This window comes from Mauremys reevesii, linkage group 16 (genome assembly GCF_016161935.1).
Source record: "Mauremys reevesii isolate NIE-2019 linkage group 16, ASM1616193v1, whole genome shotgun sequence".
NCBI lineage: Eukaryota > Metazoa > Chordata > Testudines > Geoemydidae > Mauremys > Mauremys reevesii.
Window position 1 is genome coordinate 34381661 of NC_052638.1, and position 22628 is coordinate 34404288.

The 22628-nt window shown below is 40.8% G+C and overlaps 2 protein-coding genes across 8 annotated transcripts in view; both read left to right on the forward strand.

The window, feature by feature from the left end:
- The window catches only part of PLCG2 (phospholipase C gamma 2), a 118228-nt gene that overhangs the window by 28440 nt on the left and 67160 nt on the right, over positions 1-22628 (forward strand). For 5 of the 7 annotated variants that reach the window (XM_039503132.1, XM_039503137.1, XM_039503136.1 and 2 more), the window contains exon 2: positions 7031-7269. In XM_039503132.1, the coding sequence (XP_039359066.1) occupies positions 7074-7269 (196 nt within the window). In that variant the 5' untranslated portion in view covers positions 7031-7073. Of the gene's footprint in view, positions 1-7030; positions 7270-15181; positions 15256-22470; positions 22561-22628 lie in introns of those variants that run through there. The other 2 variants (XM_039503134.1, XM_039503135.1) reach the window with 2 other exon arrangements.
- Positions 3980-5431, forward strand: LOC120384669 (tigger transposable element-derived protein 4-like). Its single transcript, XM_039503652.1, has one exon. It carries the CDS (start codon positions 3980-3982, stop codon positions 5429-5431), a length of 1452 nt encoding a protein of 483 aa, XP_039359586.1.

Sequence of the window (22628 nt, forward strand, 5' to 3'; positions counted from 1 at the left end):
TTCTTCATCAGTGTACAGTAGGAAGGATTCAGTGAAGTATTATTATTTAAGAAGGGATTTGAAAGAGAAGGGTGACTGTAGCAGAGAACTTTGAGAAGGTTGGGAGAGTGGACATTGGATGATGAGATGGTGAAAAGAAAGTAAGTGTTGGTGAGGGAGAGGAGGAGGGAGATCTGAAGAGAACAGTGTTTAGTAAGGGTCAGGTTAGGAGACAGTGATGCGGGGGGGGGGGAAGTTAGGTTAAAGAAGGAGGTTACAGAAGGGAAGCGAGAAGCAGCAGTCAGAGTGGTTATCCAAATGGAAACTGAAACTGCTCACGGTGAAGGGTAGTGGATTGAGGAGAGAGGAAGAGAACCAGAGGAGATTCTGGAGCTGGTGGTTGAAGCTGCTCTGAGGGGCTTTAAGCCCTTCCTACTCCTGGCCCTCGTTGAGAAGGATGTCGAGAAAGCTGTGGTGACAGCCACTGCTTTTTGTGAGAAAATAAAACCACTTCCTCCTTTGCTTGTGGATGAAAGAGTAGGCTCCACAGTGTCCACTGTGTGCAGGATTCTGCACCAGGGTGAGGTGTACCCGCGACTGTAATTAGTTAATGGCTGCAATGATGTGCAGGAGACTGAGACATGGAAGCCTCTTGATATTTATGAGAGTTGCAGCATGTGCATTGAGCCTCTTGTGTCTCTCAGCAGTACTTAATTTGTGCCAGGGCTGAGCCCCAGCACCTCTAGGCTTGGCAGTTCAGAGCCCCAGCACTTCTCGGCTTGCTGCATCGGTTATGAATGTAAAAAAATTGCTTGGGCCCTGGCACCTAATTGTTCGAGCCCCTGCACCTCTTTCATTACAAATTAAGCACTGTGTCTCAGCAGTCTCCTTGCCTGATGGCTGTCATGTACAGAAACATGCCATTTGTCACATAAATAAGAGATGACGTGACCATGTGGAGATGTAAGTACCGTATGGTCGTAAAGCTTTAAAGGTGCAAAGACTGACATTAAATACAATATTGCAATTTGTATTTTACCCTGAGGTCTTTCTTGTCCTCTTCTGAGTCATGGGGTCAGATCCTCAGCTGGTTTAAATTGTCATCACTCTACTAACTTCAATGGAGCCTTGACAGTTTACACCAACTGAGGATCTGACCCAGGATGTAGCCTTTTCTTGCATTATCCCAAGTTTCAGTCGCCATCCTTCCTGCAGCCCTCTCAGCTCCTCTTAGCGTAGTGGCAGAGAGACAGAAACACTAATTTGGGTTCTTCCCTGCCAACTTTCTACCCAGACGTCAAAGGCCTCCTTGAGTGTCAATTTAATACTTCCTTTATAGGACAGAGCAAGAGTAAGAATTAGTTCTTTTTCCCTTTTCACCCCAATTAGAAATAATCCAGGCTTTTCCCCAAGCAGTTTATAAGCTGCATTTGCACCTTGGGAGAAGGCCGGACTCAGAGTTAGGGATAAATTATTTAAAGAATGGTAAGATTTTAGGCATACTTTAAAAGTGTTGAAGAGCCTTATTCTCCCTTATTGATACCTAAGCCACTGTGCTCTTAATATCCAGGATGTAATGGGTTTCTAGAGATTTCTGATAGGAAGATGTGTTTATATATACACACAGAGAACATGAAACAATGGGTGTTACCATACACACTCTAACAAGAGTGATCAGTTAAGGTGACCTCAAGAATTACAACATTCAAAAACCAGTCGGAGAACACTTCAGTCTCCCTGGTCACTCGATTACAGACCTAAAAGTTGCAATATTACAACAAAAAAACTTCAAAAACAGACTCCAATGAGAGACTGCTGAATTGAAATTAATTTGCAAAATGGACACCATTAAATTAGGCTTTAATAAAGACTGGGACTTGGATGGGTCATTACACAAGGTAAAACTACTTCCCCATGTTTATTCCCCCCCTACCCCACTGTTCCTCACACCTTCTTGTCAACTGCTGCAAATGGACCATTTTGATTACCACTACAAAAAAGTGTTTTTTTTTTCCTCCCATGCTGGTAATAGCTCACCTTAACTGATCACTCTCGTTAGAGTGTGTATGGCAACACCCATTGGTTCATGTTCTCTGTGTATGTGTGTATATATATATATCTTCCTACTGTATTTTCCACTGCATGCATCCGATGAAGTGGGTTGTAGCCCACGAAAGCTTATGCTCAAATAAATTTGATAGTCTTTAAGGTGCCACAAGTACTCCTGTTCTTTTTGCAGATACAGACTAACACGGCTGCTACTCTGAAACCTGATAGGAAGGGAAATCGTAATAGCCTGGCTTTCAGGCTGAAAGGGTATGTCTACACTGCAATTAAAAACCCGTGGCTGGCCTGTACCAGCTCACTTGGGCTCATGGGGCTCAGTCTGTGGGACTGTTTAATTGCGGATTAATTGTAGATATCTGCAGGTGGGAGGGTCCCAGCCCTCAGGCTGCAGCCCAACATGGAATATCTAAACCACAATTAAACAGCACATCAGCCCAAGCCCTGTGAGTCTAAGTCAGCTGGCAGGGCCAGCCGCGGGTGTCTAATTGCAGTGTCGACATTCCCTAAAAGTGTTTAGTTTGCACATAGAACACTTGAAAAAAGCTGATATAGAAGATAAATATGGTGGTATTCTAAAATGGGAAGAATTCTTATAGGGAGAGAAAGCGAGTAGTGGTTTCAGATTTGGAATAGAGATGCTACCTTCTCTATATGTGTCTCTATTAAAGAGAATTGCTAAGAGTGAAGAGTCAGTGGTCCCTCACTCCTTGTAAAACAATAATTAAAAAAAAACGAAAAAAAAAAAACCGTTCTGATGGTTGTTGGCGAGCTGGGCCATGGGGTGGAAAGTACGTCATTTAACATCTGCTGAGACTACCCAAAGGAGGCCAAATTCTGTACATCTGCCTGTGATTTAATCTTTGACTTCACCAGATCCAGACTTCGTTGGCCCCTCTAGTGAGACTTCTGGATTGCCTCGCAAAAGAGAATTATTCGCTGAAGGATTCAAAGCTTATTTTTCACCTTTTGGTGTCAGTGAGGTGCACCTTAGTAAAAGAAAGATCCTGTAGACACTATTATGTGGTGTAAAAGGACCGAGGGCACACTTTTTATGGAAAAGTTTACTGACAACACAGAAACGGGTTCCAGTGGTTACAATACAACATGGATTGGCAACCTTTGACATGCGGCTCCCTGGTGGGCCGGGCCAGTTTGTTTACTTGCCGCGTCCGCAGGTTTGGCCGATCGCGGCTCCCACTGGCTGCAGTTCACCGTCCCAGGCCAATGGGGGTGGTGGGAAGCGGTGACCAGAACATTCCTTGGCCCACGCTGCTTTCTGCTGCCCACATTGGCCTGGAGCAGCGACCCGCGGCCAGTGGGAGCTGCGATTGGCTGAACCTGCGGATGCGGCAGGTAAACAAACCGGCCCAGCCCACCAGGGTGCTTACCCTGGCGAGCTGCGTGCCAGAGGTTGCCGACCTCTGCAATACAATTTGGATCAATATTTTAGGCCAAGTCTACACTAGACAAATGTTGCCAGTCTAGATATACAGTCGAACCCATTTATCTCGACCTCTGTTAACTTGCCAATCGTATTAAGTCGACGTTTTAGAAGTGGAACCGCCAAATTCTCTTTGTCTTAGCATTTTCTCATCGGTTATGTCGGTTCTTTTATGTCGCCGTACCCTAATATCTCGAGCACAAAAGAGGGCCAAATTTGCCACTTAACGTCCGTTATCTCGATCCCCATGACCAATCGCCGGCTTTTGAAAATGTTAGTTATCGATGCCACCCCTCACCCAGGGTGCGTCTTATATATTAGTATATAAATAAAAATGATCGTACTTGGTTCACTGCGCATGTGCTGAGTTCACATAGCACGTGATCACGGTCCGTATGGTCATTCACTCCCATGCCAGTTCACTCACTCTTGTTGATCTTGTCTGAAGGATAACATGCTGTAGCTATTCTGTTTATTTTTTCCCTTCTAAAAATGTCTGGAGGTGTTAAGAGAAAACTGGACAATCAGTCAATAGAGAAAAAGTATGAAATCATACTGCAGCTAGAAAAAGGAACAAAACCGGCAGACCTTAGTCGTCAGCATGGCATTCCAGCAAACACCATTTCAGGATGGAAAAAGAAGGCCGACGTGATAAAGCAAATGTACGAGAAGTCTGTCTTTGATCCAGCAAGAAAAAAACTTAGAGTGGCTGAGCACAAAGATGTCGACGATGCACTGTTTCAATGGTTCACAAATACGCGAGCAACAAACCTTCCCGTCAATGGTCCCTTGCTGATGGAGAAGGCGGACATCCTTGCTGCAAAGCTAGGACACCCTGACTTTAAAGCAAGTCAGGGGTGGCTGGATCGTTTCAAAAAGAGGCACAACATTGTCTTCAAAGCAATTTGTGGAGAGAGCGCTGCGGTTCAACAGGAACAAGTGGATTCATGGCTGAAGACTCAAATGCGCACAATTTTGGATACCTATGAGACTCGGAACATTTTTAATGCTGATGAAACTGGGGTGTTTTGGAAATGCCTTCCAGACAAGACTATGGCGTTTCGTGAGGAGGCTTGTCACGGTGGAAAAAAGTCGAAGGACCGACTTACAGTGCTAGTTGCTGCTAACATGGATGGAAGCCAAAAACTCCCGCTCTACGTTATAGGAAAGTCCAAGAATCCCAGATGCTTTAAGCAGACCAAAGTTCTCCAATGTGATTACGATGGCCAGCCAAGCACCTGGATCACAGGAGATCTATTCAGTGCATGGGTGAAAAAGTGGGACAGGAAGTTCCAAGCAGAGAAAAGGAAGGTGGCACTGATCGTGGACAACTGTAGAGCTCATCCGGATGTTCCTGATCTCAAGGCCATTAAGATCTTTTACCTCCCACCTAACACAACCAGTAAGCTCCAACCAATGGACAAGGGGATAATCCAAGTGCTTAAGGTGTACTACAGGAAAATGTTGATGCGCCAATACCTGCTCCATGATGAAAAGAAGGCACAGTACACCCCTTCCCTTCTAGATGCAATGAACTTCCTGAGATCAGCCTGGAATGACGTGAAGAAGGAAACAATCTCAAACTGCTGGATGCACTGCGCCATTCAGGATATTTCCGATGATGAGTTTCAGGCACAGTGCCGTTCAGCCGCAGAAGAACTCGCGGAAGTGGCGGGAAAATCAAGCCTTACGGATGCTATCTTGGAAGAGGAGGCACAGGAGTTAGCCATCACTGTCCAGGAATTCCGAGATTACATAGAAATCGACAAAGACGTCGTTACTGATGACGTGATCACCGATGAAGACATTATATCAAGTGTGCAGTCAGCACAGGCAAGCACATCTGCATGCGGCAATGACAAAGAAGATGAAGAAGATGCGGACGAAGATTTGGAACCAATTCCCTCAGCTGGTGAGGTGGTAGAAATGCTACAGAAAATTTGACGGTATGGTTCTTTTGTAGGAGATGAAACTGTTTTAGACAGCATAAATAATATTGAAGCATTTGTTTTCAAGCAGACTGTTAAAGGCAAAAAGCAACAAAGCATTTTAGACTTTGTAAAGAAACCATAGTAACCGCGTGTACGATACTTTTCAGAGCTGTGTCAGAGTGAAATGACTCGCGAATTTAATTTTGACACTGGTTAGCTTTTTGTAAAAACGAACTACACCCCACACGTTTTTTGTGATTTTGTGAGCGATCTTTGTGTTTGCAATGTTGGAGAATATAATAAAGGTTTGTATCGAGAATCGACGGTGGTTTGTATTGTATCTCTGGTAAATCTCTGCTGTTAGTTGGTGCACATATGTACATAAAGAAATTTCAAGCACATGTTAATATATTGCCGCCATATTGGTTTTCGTTTATCTCGATCATCGGTTATCTCGACGCTTTTTGGCAAACCCCTAGGCTGGCAACATAACCGGGTTCAACTGTACTGGTATAGCTATACTGGCAAATGCTCCTGTTGTTGACACAGTTTATACTGTTAAAAAGTTCTTTTGCTGGTATATTTTATACTGGTTTGGTAAGCAAAATAAGATATACTGACAAGTATTTCTGAGCCAGTGTAAACTGCATTATACTAGGGCTTTTGCTGGAAATGTTGCAAACAAATCACACTTCTAACTGACATTCCTATACCAGCAAAAGTTTCTAATGTAGACCTAGACTTAGAATTTGAACAAAATAATCCCTCACACTTATTTGGTTTCTTGATTCTTTTTAGCTGCTTTCTTTGTTATAAGATAGGCACAGTCTTCTCTCATGTACACATGTATCTCCCTTTAGTTTCAGATGCTTTCTCCTCTTTGTCACAGCTATGCTTATAGCGAGTGTATCTCTTATGTCTTCTCTTATATTGTTTTCTCTCCCAGGTCTTCTCTGTGTTTCTGGGGAGAATCAAATCATCCACTGTATAAAATATAATTTTGAGCCTCCTGCATAATGCTGCAGATAATATTTGAAAGAGACAGACCACATTTATAACTGTGTGTGCATGCAAATCAAGGGTCAGGTGCATTTGCGCTACCTTTGCATGCTTGCAATCCCAGCTTTCCTGCATACACCAAAGGGATGGGGAGAGCATTTGTTCACATACGGCTATAAATTTGAGCCGGAATGACCTTAGCGTGCCTTATGCTACCGTGGAACGTTAGATAGTCATTATTGTTGGATTGTTGATGAAACAGTGGAGTTCTTGTTTTGTTGTTTAGAATGTGAGATCATATTTCATTGAATGCTAAGCAGCTAAGGCTGCTCCACCCAGCTGATTGTTCTGAGTCCTGCTGCACTGGGTCACTGATCTCTCCCCCAACGGAACACATTTCTCTTTGAAAACCTCACAGACTAGTAGGATTGTTGTTGTCAAGGTTAACCAGATAGCTGTGAGACTGTATGCTTGCACCTGAAGTGCAGTGATTCATGCTGAGCTTTTTTCAACACTAATCCCCTCCCTTTTTTTTGGTAAATCGGAGGAAATAAAACAAAGTAAAGTTATTTAAATATTAAATTTTGCTCCCTTCTCTCCTCCCCTTTTTCAGCACAACAGGAGCGTATCAGTTTGATGAAATTTGATTTAAAAAAATGTCCAGAAAGAGCATAGACTATGGAGTGCTGCCGGAGTATGAGAAGAGCCAGATTAAAAGGACTCTGGAGCTGGGAACAGTTATGACAGTGTTCAGTCTCAAGAAGTTTACTCCAGAAAGGAGGACCATCCAAGTCATAATGGAAACCAGGCAGGTGGCCTGGAGCAAGACAGCTGACAAGATTGAAGGTTTCTGTGAGTATTGGCAAGGCATGCCAGAACTTAGAATTTATTACTGATAAATGTAATCGACAAAGGGTCATTTAGATCAGCATTTGACAGTTTGCGTCTTTTCACCCTAGAGTATAATTAAACTTTAAACATTGCATTCTGCGAGCCCTGTTGGTTTCCTGTAATGTAGACCAAATGTCTCCTACTAGTTAGCCTTCAGCAGGGCTAGCTGCCTAACTTGTTGCTACTCTCAGGCTTTTCTTCCTAGAAGCCTTTTGTCAAAGGCTAAAGATTCAGATCCTGATCTTGCCACCTTACTTATACATGAGTAAGGGCTAACTTGCATAATTAAATGTAGTAGGATCAGGCTGTAAGTACTTACTAAAAAAAACCACACAGAACCAAATTTAAAACATATTGGGAAGAAACTTAACACAAGGTTTTGGGCTTAGAGCCTTTTTTTCCCCCAGTGTGTTCAGTTTGGATGAACTGGGGAGGTTGGGTTGGGAAAGCCGATTTGCAAACTTTGTTGTTGTTTTTCTTTACCTATAACTCATTAATGGTTTTTAAAAATAAATGTTTGCAGATTAATAATTAATACTAAGAGTCGGCATCTTAGGATATTTTCAATTCTGAGCCTTTTCATTACAAGAGGGGAAAAATATTCTGAGTATCAATGGCAAACTGGGATCTCCATTAATTACAATCTCATTGTAAGGGCACAGAGGTCTGAAATGCAACCCTACCTTAAATTTTACTAGATGTGCAGAGATGTGTTTCCTTGGTACAAAAGCTTTGTTGCCATAGGCTCTGTGTTTAAAAAAATAAAAATATTTCTGTATACATGGATCTCTTAGTCTTCAGAGTCAACTCAACTCACAATGAATTAAAAAAATAAAACCAGACAACAAAAATAATACCAAAAATGAAGCTATCCAACAAAAACTACATTGGGATCTGAAAGAAAAGGACAAAAGAATCATAGAAATATAGAACTGGAAGGGGCCTTGAGAAGTCATTAAGTCCAGCCCCTGTGCTGAGGCAGGACAAAGTATACCTAGACTATCCTTGACAGATGTTTGTGTAACCTATTTTTATCAAGCTCCTTTGGAAACCTATTCCAGAACTTAACTACCCTTATAATTAGAAAGTTTTCTCCTAATATCTAACCTACATCTCTCATGCTGCAGATTAAGCCCATTACTTCTTGTCCTACCTTCAGTGGACATGGAGAATAATTGATCCAATTTATAACAGCCTTTAACATATTTGAAGGCTGTTATTAGGTCCCCTCTCAAGTCTTCTTTTCTCAAGATTAAACATGCCCAGTTTTTAAAATCTTTCTAAACCTTCTCTCATTTTTGTTGCTTGTCTCTGGACTCTCAAATTTGTTTAAAATTTTCCTAATGTGTGGTGCTCAGAATTGGACACTACTCCAGTGGAGGCCTCATCAGTAGTAAGTACAGCAGGACAGTTCCTTCCTAGTCTTACATAGGACACTCCTGCTAATACACCCCTCTCTCTCTCTCTCTCTCTCAAGTGGTGTTGGTGCCACTAGATGGGACAGAACACCACACCTAAGAGGTGTGTGGGTTACATACTTTCCCCTAGCTGAGGAAGTGTGTCCTGAGCTTCAGAGACTTCCCAACTGAAATCCCCGATGAGCCCCTAATTGTAACGCCAACAGACCCTGGTCATCGGCAGGCGGGATCGAACCGGGGACATCTGGACCTTAGTGCATGAGCCTCTACCACGTGAACTAAAAGCCAACTGCCTGTTAGCTACAGTTGTAGAGTAGAGTCATTTAACACTCTCTCTTTAAATGGTCTTGGTGCCACTATATGGGACAGAACACCACACCCAGAAGGTGTGGGTTACACAACCACATCGCATTGTTGACTTTTATTCAATTTGTGATCCTCTATAACCTCTAGATCCTTTTCAACAGTACTACCACCTAGCCAGTTATTCCCATTTTGTAGCTGTGCATTTGATTTTTCTTTCCAAAGTGAAATACTTTGTACTTGTCTTTATTGAATTTCGTCTTACTGATTTCAGACTAATTCTCTTAATTTGTCAAGGCTGTTTTGAATTTTAATTCTGTTCTCCAAAGTAATAGCAACCCCTCCCAGCTCGATGTCATACATGGATTTTATAAGCATGTTCTCTACTCTATTATCCAAGTCATTAATGAAAACCAAATCCCTGTGGGACTCACTAAATACATCCTCCCAATTTGATAGCAAACTATTGATAACTACTCTTTGAGTACGGTCTTTCAACCAGTTATGCACCCATTTAATAGTAATTTCATCTAAAACATATTTCCCTAGTTTGTTTATGATAATGTCATGTGGTATTGTGTCAAAAGCCTTATTAAAATCAAGCTATATCATGTCTACTGCTTCCTCTCATCCACTAGGCCAGTAACCCTATCAAAGATGGAAATTTGGTTGGTTTGGTACAATTTATTCTTGACAATGCCATGCTGGCTACTCCTTGTAACCCTATTGTCCTTTAAGTGGTTACAAATTGTTTGTTCAATAATTTGTTCCAGTATCTTTCCAGGTATCTAAGTTAGGCTGCCTGGTTTATAATGCCACGGGTCCTCCTTCTTTCTCTTTTGAAAGATAGGTACTGTGTTTGCCCTTCTCCAGTCCTCTTGGACTTCACCCGTCTTCCATGAGTTCTGGGAGATAATTGCTAATGGTTCTAAGATTGCATCAGTGCTTTAAGTATCTGAGGATGAATTTCATAAGCCCCTGCCAATATGAATACATTTAACTTATCTAAGTAGACTTTAACCTGTTCTTTCCCTATTTTAGTTTGCATTCCTTACTCTTTGTAAATGTTAATTATATTAAGTCTCTGGTCACCATTAACCATTTTAGTGCAGACTGAAACAAAATAGGCATTGAACTCCAGCCTTCTTGATGTCCTATTTTAGCTCTCTTTTGTCACTAAGTAGCGGACCAATACTTTCCTTCATATTGCTGTTGCTCCTAATGTAGAAGTAAATTCGAAGTACTGTAGTAGCTAGGCGTTATGGACAACTGCTAATTACTTTCTCGTTATGCCCAGGAAGTCCCTTATGCCCGGATTTTGCAACGGAATCTATCTGGTTAGTCCAGTTGACTTCAGTGGGGCTCTAAATTGGTGGATCTAAATTTGCAGAATTAGGGACATAATCTGTAATTTACGGGTTTGGGTAATTTTTCCCTGGTCCTTTCCCATAGCCCTATGGGGTGGGTGTGTGTGTGTATGTATGTGTGTATGTATATATATAGTGTGTGTATTATCATAGGAGATCTCTGATTGCAGAATATCAGGTGCAAATACTTCGTCAATGTGGTGCAAGTTTCTGTAAAAGTGAAAACCACAATTTGTGGCCTAAAAGGTATTGAGTTAGCTGCAGTTTCTATATAGCATAAATTCTAGTTTAATATCTGAGGCTGATCCCATACTTCAAGGAACATTTTTTTATCACTATACTGTTTTTGTCTGTGTATTTTCGTTATAATGTACTATGTAGAAAACAAATTTAAATAGTTAAAAGGACTGTAGTGGTGTGAGAGAGAGCCACGAATTAGACAATAATCATACCAGTATAGATTTACTGACAAAATTTTATATTCTTTTTGTAAAGTTGCATTTAAAATGAAAATGATATATAAATGTGTCAGTCCTGTTCAAGACATTAAAATGATGAAATTCTGATCCACATTTCCAGAAATAAGTATGGTATGTTGATACTTTAAAATGTATATTTATTTAGTTTGTTTTCATTTTCTTCCTGTCCCTGTATACAGAAGAATTTCTCCTTTCCTGTCTGTGGTGTAGTGGCAAGCTTGCTTTTACATGACTCATCCTTATTCTTTCAATAAAGAAATTGAAGATGAAAGGGATGCTGTGAAGTATTTTAGGTCCAGAATGTGAGGTTTAATGATATATAATTGAAAAATAAAATTGAAAACATATTTTCCTTGCAAAGTTAGATATTTTAACACTAACAGTATTCTGATAATGGTAAAGAGTCAGAAAGTGAGAGTGACTGTAAACAGTAAAAATGACAAGTTCAGTTTCATTGTCCAATTTAAGTGTCAGGAATATAGTTGTAAATTTTTTTTTAAAAATTTACATTTTACAATTTATAACTTCCACAGTTTTTTTTAAGCTATTATGAATAAAACAGATAAGGAAACACTTTTTTAACATCTAAGATTTTGGAGCCTCATTCACCATTCTTTTACTTTAATTGTACTAGTATGACAGTAATGTTATGGTGGTAAAAAATGGTGTATTGTAGTGATAGTCAGAGATGCTTTCTGAAGCTTAATCAATAAATATTTGCAAACTGCTCTGAGATTCTTGGATGAAAGAAACTGTATTGTGGGCGGGGCTGGTAGTGCTACTTATTAAGGTTACTTGATACTCCCCATTACAAGACCCTGTTTTTAGTTGCTTATAACTTTGTCAACCTTTAACCATTTGGGCTGAAATGTTCCATGGTGGATGTCTGCCTCAGGTTGAATTATTATTATTTTTAAATTTCAGACATAAGAGTGAAGCTAGATATGTTGTTTTACCCTCGTTAAATCCTGGTGATCTTTTCTTTGAAAAGCTCTAACGCCCCCATGCTTTGGAGCAGGGACTTGACATTTAACAGAGGTGGCTCTTGTGTCCGGGATGTGCCTTTTGCCATCCCTGTGCAAATCCACTTAAGTTAGCCCAAGGCCTTTGGAAAATGGCAGTTTGCATATGCTCAGCAGACATGACTTAGACTTTAGCAGCTAAATTCCCCAAAGGTTCTGTCCTCAGTGAGCATGCTCCAGCACAGGGCTGAGCAGGACTTTACTTCCAGTTGCAATTCTGGGCTGCAGTGGGCCATCCTGGGTCTGGGCACCTGAACTGAGATCAGGGAGCCTATATGTCCTATATGCAATGTGCTCTCAATGCCTTCCCTACTGGGCCCAGGTAGTGTGGAGGGGAAAACTGCTTGATTCAGATGCAGAGGGGACAAGTGCTAGACCTGTGCGAGGGGAAGGTGGCAGGGGAAATGTATTGAGACAAGGAGCCTGGGGGTGGGGCAGAAATTCGTACTGGAGGCTGATAGTGGGTAGGGAAGAGGGAAACTAGGATTGGGAGAGGAGGGTAGATTGGGATTGACTGGGTAAAGAGACTGGAATTGGGAGCCAGGAAGCAAAACAGGAGTGTGTGCTGGGAGCCAGCGAGTGGGTGGATGAAAGACTGAGACAAATAGTATGTGATCATGCAATTAAAGACTGTATCATGATGCATACACAGAAGGGGGCATTTCCTAACTTTTGAGTGATTGACTTTGCAACCTTCTTTTAATGTAGTTTTGTAGGTTTGTGTAATAATAATCTTTGTTATTTATATAGCTCTTTTCCTTCATAAAAATGTGTCAATGCAATTTGCAAAGGTAGATGAGCAACATTATCTCCATTTTACACTTAAGTTGGGAAAACCAAGGCACAGAGAAACCTGGTGACTTGTTTATGGATACACAGTGAGTCAGTAGCAGAGCTGGGAATATAATCCACGTGTCTTGATTCTTAGTCCTGTGATATATCCTTGGGGCCATATTGCTTCTCTCCCTGTAAGTGTAAGTATTTATGCAATTCTACTTCATAGTTATGTAACTACCCTTTTCAACAATGGAATTTTGAGAATATGAAGTGTCCCTAGTCATGAATATGCAAAAGATTCCATTGTAAAATACTGTTTTGCAGGATCTTTTCTTTAGGTCCTGCTGTAACTCATGTTAATGACAAATCACAGCTGATCTGCTTAAAACTAAAGTTACTGTAACTTTGACTGGTTGACACTGTTTCTGCTTAAGATGAAGAAAACCTGTTTTTTAAATTAAAGCTTGTTTTTGCCTTTTTTTCACAAATATGAATCCAGACTTCCATTTTGCTGAGGCAGTAGAGGTAGTTTATGAATCTAAAGTTTATGTAGCAAAGTGGTTAAATGTCAATGGAACTCAAAAAGCCCATCCAAGAGAATTATAACTTTTATTTCTTCAGAGCTATAACATAGAGATATCAAGCTTGTCATAGTTAAAAAAAAATGAATCCCTGTGACAATGTGTAAATATAAAACAGAGAAAATATTCAGCTACAAATTATGTTAACATTGTAAAAACCACATCTGGAACATTGTAATGGTCAAGAAAATGAGTCCTTACTCAGTTTTCTATTACACAGTTTAAAAAAAAAAAGTCATGTAGAAGTTGCAACAAAACTGAAGTTGCATTAAAAAAGGGAGTTTTGAATATAGTTTAATAATTTTCAATACATCAGGCAACATGGCACAGTATGGTGAAACCTGGAGCTTCTGAAAGATAACCCTGGTAATAAAGTATATACTGAAGACAACAAATATGTAAGTGATCTTATTATTTAAATAGCACATACAGAAAAATATTTCTTACTGTTAAAAATGAAGAAAATTTACAAACAAAAAACTTCATTTAACATTAGTTAAGTTTGCTCTCATCCATAAATGAAACCATAATATATTAGAAAATACAAAGCTAAGGATTAAAAGGTTGCGAAGTCAAGCGTTTTGAAATTGGTATTAGAATTAATGTTCCCATACAGCCTTAATTCGGCCCCCTGATTCTTTCAGGTTACAAGATGGATCTGCTCTGGGGACGAATCAGGGTTGTGTAGTGAAGGAATCTGTTGTCAGTAGAACCCCTACTTCTTCATGTCTGCATGTTGTTAAAGGCTGTATCATAATTTGGTCCCCTCGTGAGTATGCAGTTAGGTTGCATGGGCAGCGTTCATTTTGGCTTTTCCTGTCTTGAGAGTTCTTGACTTTGTAACCTTTTACAGTAGAACCTCAGAGTTACAAACACCTTGGGAATGGAGGCTGCTCATAACTATGAAATGTTTCTAACTCTGAACAAAATGTTATGGCAGTTCTTTCAAAAGTTTACAACTGAACATAGACTTAATATAGCTTTTTGAAACTTTACCATGCAGAAGAAAAATGCTGATTTCCCTGGTTTTTTTAGTAGTTTATGTTTAACACAGTACTGTACTGTATTTGCTTTTTTGTTGTTGTGTTGTTGTCTCTGCTGCTGCCTGATAGTATACTCTGGTTCCAAATGAGGTGTGTGGTTGACTGGTCAGTTGTAACTCTGATGTTCATAACTCTGAGGTTCTACTGTAATCCTTTTTAATCCTTAACTTTGTATTTCCTAACTTTTCATAGCTTTGCTGATTGATGAGAGCAAATTTAATTAATGTTAAATGAAGTTTTTTGTTTGTGAATACCAGTATAATTCTATGTATAGACATTCATAGGGGGAGGGATAGCTCAGTGGTTTGAGCATTGACTTGCTAAACCCAGGGTTGCAAGTTCAGTCCTTAAAGGGCCATTTAGGAAAGTGGGGTAAAAATCTGTGTGAGGATTGGTCCTGCTTTGAGCAGGGGATTGGGCTAGATGACCTCCTGAGGTCCCTTCTAACCCTGATGTTCTATGATAACACATAAGAGGCCCTTTTTCTGATTTAGTTTGTCATTTTGGAAGTGGTTTAAATTAAGATTAATAAAAAAGCCACTTTTGTTCTGAAATAAGTGCATCCACGCAGGGGGAATATATGGATATAATTAAATCTGTTTATTTCTACTGGTATAACTTGAAGAATCTCCCGTGTAGATAATTCCCGAGTATCGGGGCAAGATAGTACTTGTATGGTTGAAATCCTGTTTCCTCTTGGAGAGAGTTGCAATTGTGGTCATTTCTGTATAAGAGCCAGTCTGTCTTGAACAGGATGGTGGAGTTTCTAAAACTGCACTTCATTTCCAGCCCGATGCAAGTGGCTGTTGCTGGACAAAGAATTTTGGATGGAGATGCTTCCCTGGTTCCAGAAGAGGTGATCTGTTAAAGCCTAGAGACCTGGGCCTTACAGATGAGAGCAAATGAGGATACCCAGAGGCTAGCCAATCTCCATTTTCAGTCCTCAACTCCACTATGGTATTTAACATTCTGTTTTAAACTTAAAACTCAACTCTGCCAACTTAACTGGATGAGCATTTCATTATAGCGAGTATCAATGACTTAAATGTCACTCTGTACAAATGAGATTTTTTTTTTTGACAAAAATAGTCTTGTGTGAAACCTTTTTCTGTGTTTCTTTCACTCAAAGTTACAGATTAGTCATGTTCTCTTGGAAGGAAGTGCTGTGTCAATGAAAGATCACTGGGCTAGATTTACAGCTGAAATAAATCAAGTAAATCCCTTGACTTCTATAGAGCTACACTGATTTAGAGCTGCTAAGAATCTGCCCCTATGTGTTTGGCCTATGCATAGTCCCCCAATGGAAATGAGGCTGCTGCTAATATCTTTGGGACTAAGAATACTTATTTATGGGGGGCGGGAGTGTGACTTTACAATCCAGCCTGAATAAGGGATAGCAGGTTGCAATCTTGTTCCTGCTTCCCCTTGCTCTGTGGGGGAGGAAGAGGAAGTAATGTGCCCCAGCACTTACTTCCCACTCTGCCCGTCAGCACTAATATTGCTAAGTGCCTTGTTGACAGAAGAAGCAGACATCACCCCCTGATGTGTTCGTTATCAATCTCCTGGAGAATGTCTAGCTTTAGTGCTGTGGCATCTGAGGTGAATCTGAGGAATCTAGATTGGGCAAGAGGATTAAAATAGATTTTACCCTAGGTGCACTAGACATTCCAAAGCCTTAGCAAATGCACTGTGGCTGGCACGCGCAGGATCCTAGCTCTGCTGAAATTGACATACCACATCAGTTGCTTGCTTTCCTTTGTGGCTGCATTCTCTGTTGCAGAGGAGCAAGACTTGCCTTCTTGTTGCAAAGTGAGAGGTTGCCAATGAGGAATCAAGCATCTCCGTGTCCCAGGCTGCTTGGCTAGATTTAATGTGTCCCTTAAAGGTTCTTGGTGCCACTGTTCTTTTTCTTTCCACTCCCAATATTTTACTACGCAGAATAGCCTATGAAGCACTCTTGCTAGCTATGCTGTGTAAAAATCAAACATAGCCTGCTGTGCAGTTTAAAAGCCAGACAGACTGAAGAAAATAACATACCTTTGTGAGAGAGTTTTTCACAGCAGGTGCTGGGCACAGAGGATTTCATTAACTTATTAAAATTAAAACCAACAACATGTGTATCCTTATGTGGCAATGCAAAGTATTATGCAAATAGCTGTCTGTGAGAAACAGATCTGAGCATGCACTGGCCATGTTCACCCATGCTTGAGGTGTTTTTAGCCATCTTGATTTTGTTTTGCACAAAGAAACATTTTTTATGTTTGTGCAGCACCGAGTTCCCCAAGATACAAAACAATGAGATGAATTTATCTGCAGAAATTGGCTGCAAAATAATGGTCCTTCTTCCCAAACCCCCATTTATTACATACTGTTTCTTATAGCACCTCACATAGTCCTCCTGACACCTTAGAAACTGTTCTACATATAAGATATTTTAGAGGGACGAAGGTATTGGTAATCAGCTCTAAGTCACTAGTTCAAAAACCATCCTATATCAGCAGTAACCAAAAATTATTTAACTTCAGATAGCTGAAACTTTGCCCTTAAACTGGTTCCCATTCTGCTTAAATACCACACCCTCCCATTAGTACTATGTGGGATCACACAGTAATCAGAAGCCTTCATTTTATTTTTATTTCAAATTTTTGGTAATGCTGTGCATATTGGGCTCCATCTTGTGTTCACCAAAGTCAGTGGGAATCTTGTCATTGATTTCAATAGGAGTATTTGTCCCATATTACTTCAGTGGATTTGCACTGATGAGCTTTGAAGAAAAAGTGTGCTTTAAGGATAGATTTGGATGACTACGGTGTGGTCATTTTGGTGGACTGTTCATCAGGAGGCTTGGGTTATATTTCTGGCTCTGCCTCTGTGACTCTAGGCATGTTACTTAACCTCTGTGTCTCAGTTTCTCCATCTGTAAAATAGAGATAATAATACTGCTGTTGTAAAGCATTTTGAGAGTTTTTAAAAAAGTGTTATTTTAGGATAGGGCAAGAAATTCCGGGTGGAAGTGATAGCATGTGAGAAAGTGCGAAGAAAGATTTTTGTGACAAAGATGCACCTTCCCACTGGAATTTTTACTGGAGATGCTCACAGACCCTGAACTTTGACACAAACTCTGCTGCTAGTATCTAACACATCTTCAAGATAAGGAAGTTGATCTCATAAAGGGCAGTTCTACACTACTGCTTAAGTTGATCTAACTTATGTTGCTTAGGGGGTGGGAAAAAGACACTTCCTGACTCTGAGCCAGGGTGCCGAAACCACGTGGGCCAGGAGGCCATGCCCTTCCCACTTTTTCCCAGCCATAAGGGCGAGCAACAGAGAGGGGGCAGAGAGGAGCAAACGGGGCGGGGCCCCGGGGGAAGAGGCAATGTGGGGGAGGTGCCTTGGGGAAAGAGGCGGTGTGAGGGCAGGGGCTCAGGGAGAAGGGGAGGTGTGAGGGCAAATCTTGGGGGCGGGGGGGGGGGCAGGGGCAGGGCCATGGTTCAGGTGCCTGTGGCCTTCCCACTTTCAAGACGCTTCCACTGCTCCAACCTCGAATGATGCAAGTTACAGCAACCTAAGCGCTATCCACACTGGTGCTGTGTCGGCAGGAGATGCTCTTCCACTGACATAGCTTCCACCTCTCACGGAGGTGGAGTATTTATGCTGACAGGAGAGCACCCTCCTGTCGGCATAGAGCAGGGGTCAGCAACCTCTGGCACGTAGCTCACCAGGGTAAGCACCCTGGCGGGCTGGGCCAGTTTGTATACCTGCCGCCTCGGCAGGTTCAGCCAATCGCGGCTCCCACTGGCTGTGGTTCGCCGTCCCAGGCCAATGGGGGTGGCGGGAAGCTGCGGCCAGCACATCCCTCGCCCGGGTTGCTTCCTGCAGCTCCCATTGGCCTGGGACAGCTAACCGCGGCCAGTGGGAGCTGCGATCGGCCGAACCTGCAGACGCGACAGGTAAACAAACTGGCCTGGCCCGCCAGGGTGCTTACCCTGGTGAGCTGCGTGCCAGAGATTGCGGACCCCAGCATAGAGTGTCTTCACCAGATGTGTTATAGCAGCGCAGGTGCGATGACGTAGCACTTAGACCTGCCCAAAGTCTAGATCCTTTAATCACTGTAGCAAAGCTGAAATAATGGTGGTTGTATGGTCTAATCCAGGGAGGAAGGCTTGGAGTGTCTGACATTGGGTGCATTAATTTGTTTCTTTAATTTGCAGCAACAGTTTCTGTTTTGCCCATACCAACTTAGAGATGTTGGGGATGCAGTTGCAAGGTTCTAACTCATGCAGAACTTGGTTAGCCTTGTTTGTTACGGGGTTTCCTTACAGTTCTGCTGTATATTTGCAGTGCCTAGCTGGCCTTTAATTTAAGAGAAGTATGTGTCTGGCTACTTTTGGACTGTATGAAAGATTGGAGATCTTTTCCCCCATGAGTTTGTTAGTGAAAGTATATTTTCTGCTCCAACCTCTTCTATTAGTGTAAAATGAGAACAGCCAGCAAGAGTAACAGGCAGTTGTTGGTCTTTTCTAGCCAAAGCCAGGATTTCCTATAATAATAATAATAATAATTAGAATATTTTCATCTAAGCCTATCTAATTTAGCCTCACAAATCTCCTGGTATTATTATATCCTTTTTACAGATGAGCAAACTGAGACCCAGAGAAGTCATGACTTGCTCAGGATCATGCAGCAAGCAATTGACAAGATCAGGGCACCAAGAGACCAATCCATAACAACCATTTCATCCTTTATCTACATTGAACTGCTTCCTGGAAAGCCTTTGAGGGAAAGTTTGTGGTGACTAGGTTCTGCTGGAGTCAGTGGAAGATTTGCAGTTTTCTGCCAACTTTTCCCTGGATTCCCACTGCTTAACTTCCAGCTGGATGATTCACAGCTATGAGAACTTACACTCAGATGAGTTAATAGAGCCTCAGTTGAATGTGAAAAAGTAATGTGTGTATGTGTGTGTGCGCATGCATGCAAAGATTTTGAAAACCAGCTTCTTGCTGAAGGTAACAGGGTGGACTATCTTGACATTTCTTTATCTACTTGGCCATTTTGAGAGCTCCTCCTATCCTCTGTAAAATGACTTCTGCAATCTTTTTTTAAGAAAAAGGAAGCTGACCTAGATTGTCAATATATTTTATTTCTTCCATATTGTGGTAAAATCAAGTGAACTTTTAGATATGTGGGAATGTTTATAAAACTGGGACAGGTCACACCTACTAGTCAGGAAGTGGGGGGAAATTTGGGAACCTCCTTTCGCTAGCTCTTGGCAATAAATGCCAGTAGTTTGATCCTACATATTATGAACTAGTTCCTTCCCAGGTGTATATTTCCCTCTCCCACATGTCAAATTTAAAGAAGACTTTGATTTTAAAGATATCCAAACAAGAGTGGTCAATTTAAAAAAAAAAAAAAAAACCAATTAATTGGTTTAAAAAAAATAATTAACTGCAAGGTTATTTCTAAAACTAAATTTGAAATTGACAATGTATGTTAAGGCCTACATTTATTATAATCTATTAACGTAATTTAAATTAAATACAAAAATATTAAGCAGTACCTGTTTGCTTCCAAGTTAAAAAAAACCAAACAAACTACTGAACTGGCAGAAGGCATTAGCTAAGCTCCTAGAAGGGGCTAACTCAGTTTTTGACAACAATAGCCTCTTCTGCGGGTGCAGAGAGAACATTTTCTTCAGTTTATTCAACCAGTTCAGTTCAATGATTAGTTCATTCAAAGTTAGGAAACCAGCTGGGAGTTGAAAAATAAGGAAAGCTTATCTTCCTTTTCCAATCTATGAATGAAAATTAGGTGTGAGAGGATGAGACTTACTAGTTTTTAAAATCTTAAAGGACATGGTGACCAGAAACAATCAGTTTAATTAATTAACTACAGATAATATTTCTTGTTTAGTACATGAAAAATATGTTTGATAGGGTTTTTTTCTTATGTATCCAGCACATTTAAGGGAATTTTATTTAATAATAAAATTAAAATGCTGTTTTTATGCATTTTAAATTAAATTTGAATTTCCATCCAAACAGAGCTTGACTCAAATTGCAAATAAAAAAGAATTAAGAAATGGATTAGTCACCATATTCTGACACAATAAAAAATATAAAAATTAAGAGTATAAAGTTAAGCTATGTAATTGCTTAAATAAATGTGTATAGGTGTAGTATATTCTATTGCAAAAAGAAGCACCAACTTTACTGTAAAGGCTATATTTAATTGCAAATCAACATGTTTTACCAACTAATGACAATCAATCTTTCTTGAGGAAAATAACTAAAAAGTAAAAATGTAAAACACATTTAAAACTGATAACTTAAATCATGGTTCCCTTCTTGCTGAATTAAAATCAATGATTTAAATTGCTTTGATTTAAATCAATCCACCTTGATCCAAATCAGTCCACCCTGATCCAAAACCATTGAGCTTTTGTTTAGAAGCTGGTATGTCAGTAGTTCTAGATACTAACTAGGTAATTATAGCATTCCACCAGACTACTGATAGAGTAGGTTGCATAGTTCTCATCCTCTGAGAACTCTAAACACCTGTTGGATTGGTTTAGGCATGGACAGCAGGGAGTGAGGTAACAGGAAGGCTGGTTACAATAGTCCAGGCAAGAGGTGACTAAGGCACAGACAAGGATTTTAGCCGGTAAAATGGAAAGGAAAGGATGAAGTTTAAAGGAAGAAGTGACAGGATTTGGTGATGGTCTGGTTGTGGGAGAAGTGGGCAGAGATACAGCTGACATGCAGATTGTGAGTGTCACTGGGCTGTAGGAAGGGTGACGGAATTATTGACATTGATGGAAGGGGGACGTTTTGGAAGGAAGCTGAGAAGTTCAGATTTCAATTGGAAGTCGGCTATGAAAGAAATGGTCAGTTATGTGTGGCTGCACAGAAGGTAAAGGTAGATTTTGAGAGTCATCAGGGTAAAGGTGGGAATTGTAGCCATAAGAATGGACTATGCCACCCAGGGATAAGTTGGAGAGGCAGAAGAGAAGGGAGGTCAAGGACAGTGGGAGGCTGGCAGTTTGGGAGGAGAGGAGTGCGTGCAGATGTGGTCTCCTCTTCTCATTACTTACAATTGTTAAATTATCTGTTCTCTGTCTCCCTCTGCAAACTTCTGGCACAATATGGCTGCTAGTCCCACATCCAGCCCCTGTCAGCTGTCTGTGAGTTTGCAACAAGCATGGGGTTTGGCCGTTGTGCAAATCCAAGCTCTTCATGAGCTGTCTGTGATCTGCATGAGAACTAGACTGACGGTAAAGCTCACAAAATGTCATTTGGAATGGAGATTCCAACTCTTCTTCCTCTTTCTCATCATCATTCTCTTGATTAGTATTGTAGTAGCTTCTAGGAGCCTGAATCAGGCCCATTGGGCTAGGCACTTTACAAACACATTCTAGAAAGATGGTTCTTGTCCCAAGAGCTTACAATTGAAGTATAAGATTGGAGACAACAGGTAGATACAACAAACAGATGTGGGGAGTCAAGACAGCAATGGGATGGTTATGAAGACTCATCAACTAGCATATCAGCTGTCAGACCACTATCTGGTGTGTGTTTTGGTAGGCCTCACATCAGAGGGGAGTTTCAAGAACAATGAGGAGGTTTTGCTAACGGTCTTTATTTTTTCTGCAATTGTTGTTTTTCTTAGACGGTTAAACAGCTGTGTTTGTGAGTGGTAGACATGGACACCCAGATAATGGGCTAACAGTTGCTAAACACTGGAATATAAACTATCCAAATTAAGGCTTTTAATGCTGCTGATACGCCTCAGAGTAGAGCATATTAACCATTTCTTCTTTGTTCAGCCCAGTGCTACCTGGATGCAGTGTAAGAATATTGTGCTTGCTGCTGTCTGCTACTTCCTCCATCTGCAGTGGAAAGATGCGAAAAGCGCCATAGTGCAGCGTATTTTATTTTAGTATAAAGTAAAATAAAATACTTAACCTCTCTCTTCCTCAGTTTCCTCATTTGTAAAAAGAACATAATTTTAGTATTCTAGCTAAAAATTAAATATGGCTATGGAGAACTTTCCTCTTAGTTCTCCCCTTTCCAGTATTGGCAAGTGAATATGTCTTTATAACGTATGGCCTGTGTTTTCTGATTGCAGTTACCCTTCTTGCACATGCAAACATCAAATATTTGGGGAAGCGTTGTGGCCTAGCAGATAGAGAACTGCACTAGGGTCAGAAGACTTGGGGTCTGTTCCTGGCTTTGCCACCGGCCTGCTGGGTGACTTTAGCAGGTGACTTCCCTTTTCTATGCCTCAGTTTCCCTGTCTGTAAGATGGGGATAATAATACTGACCTCTTCG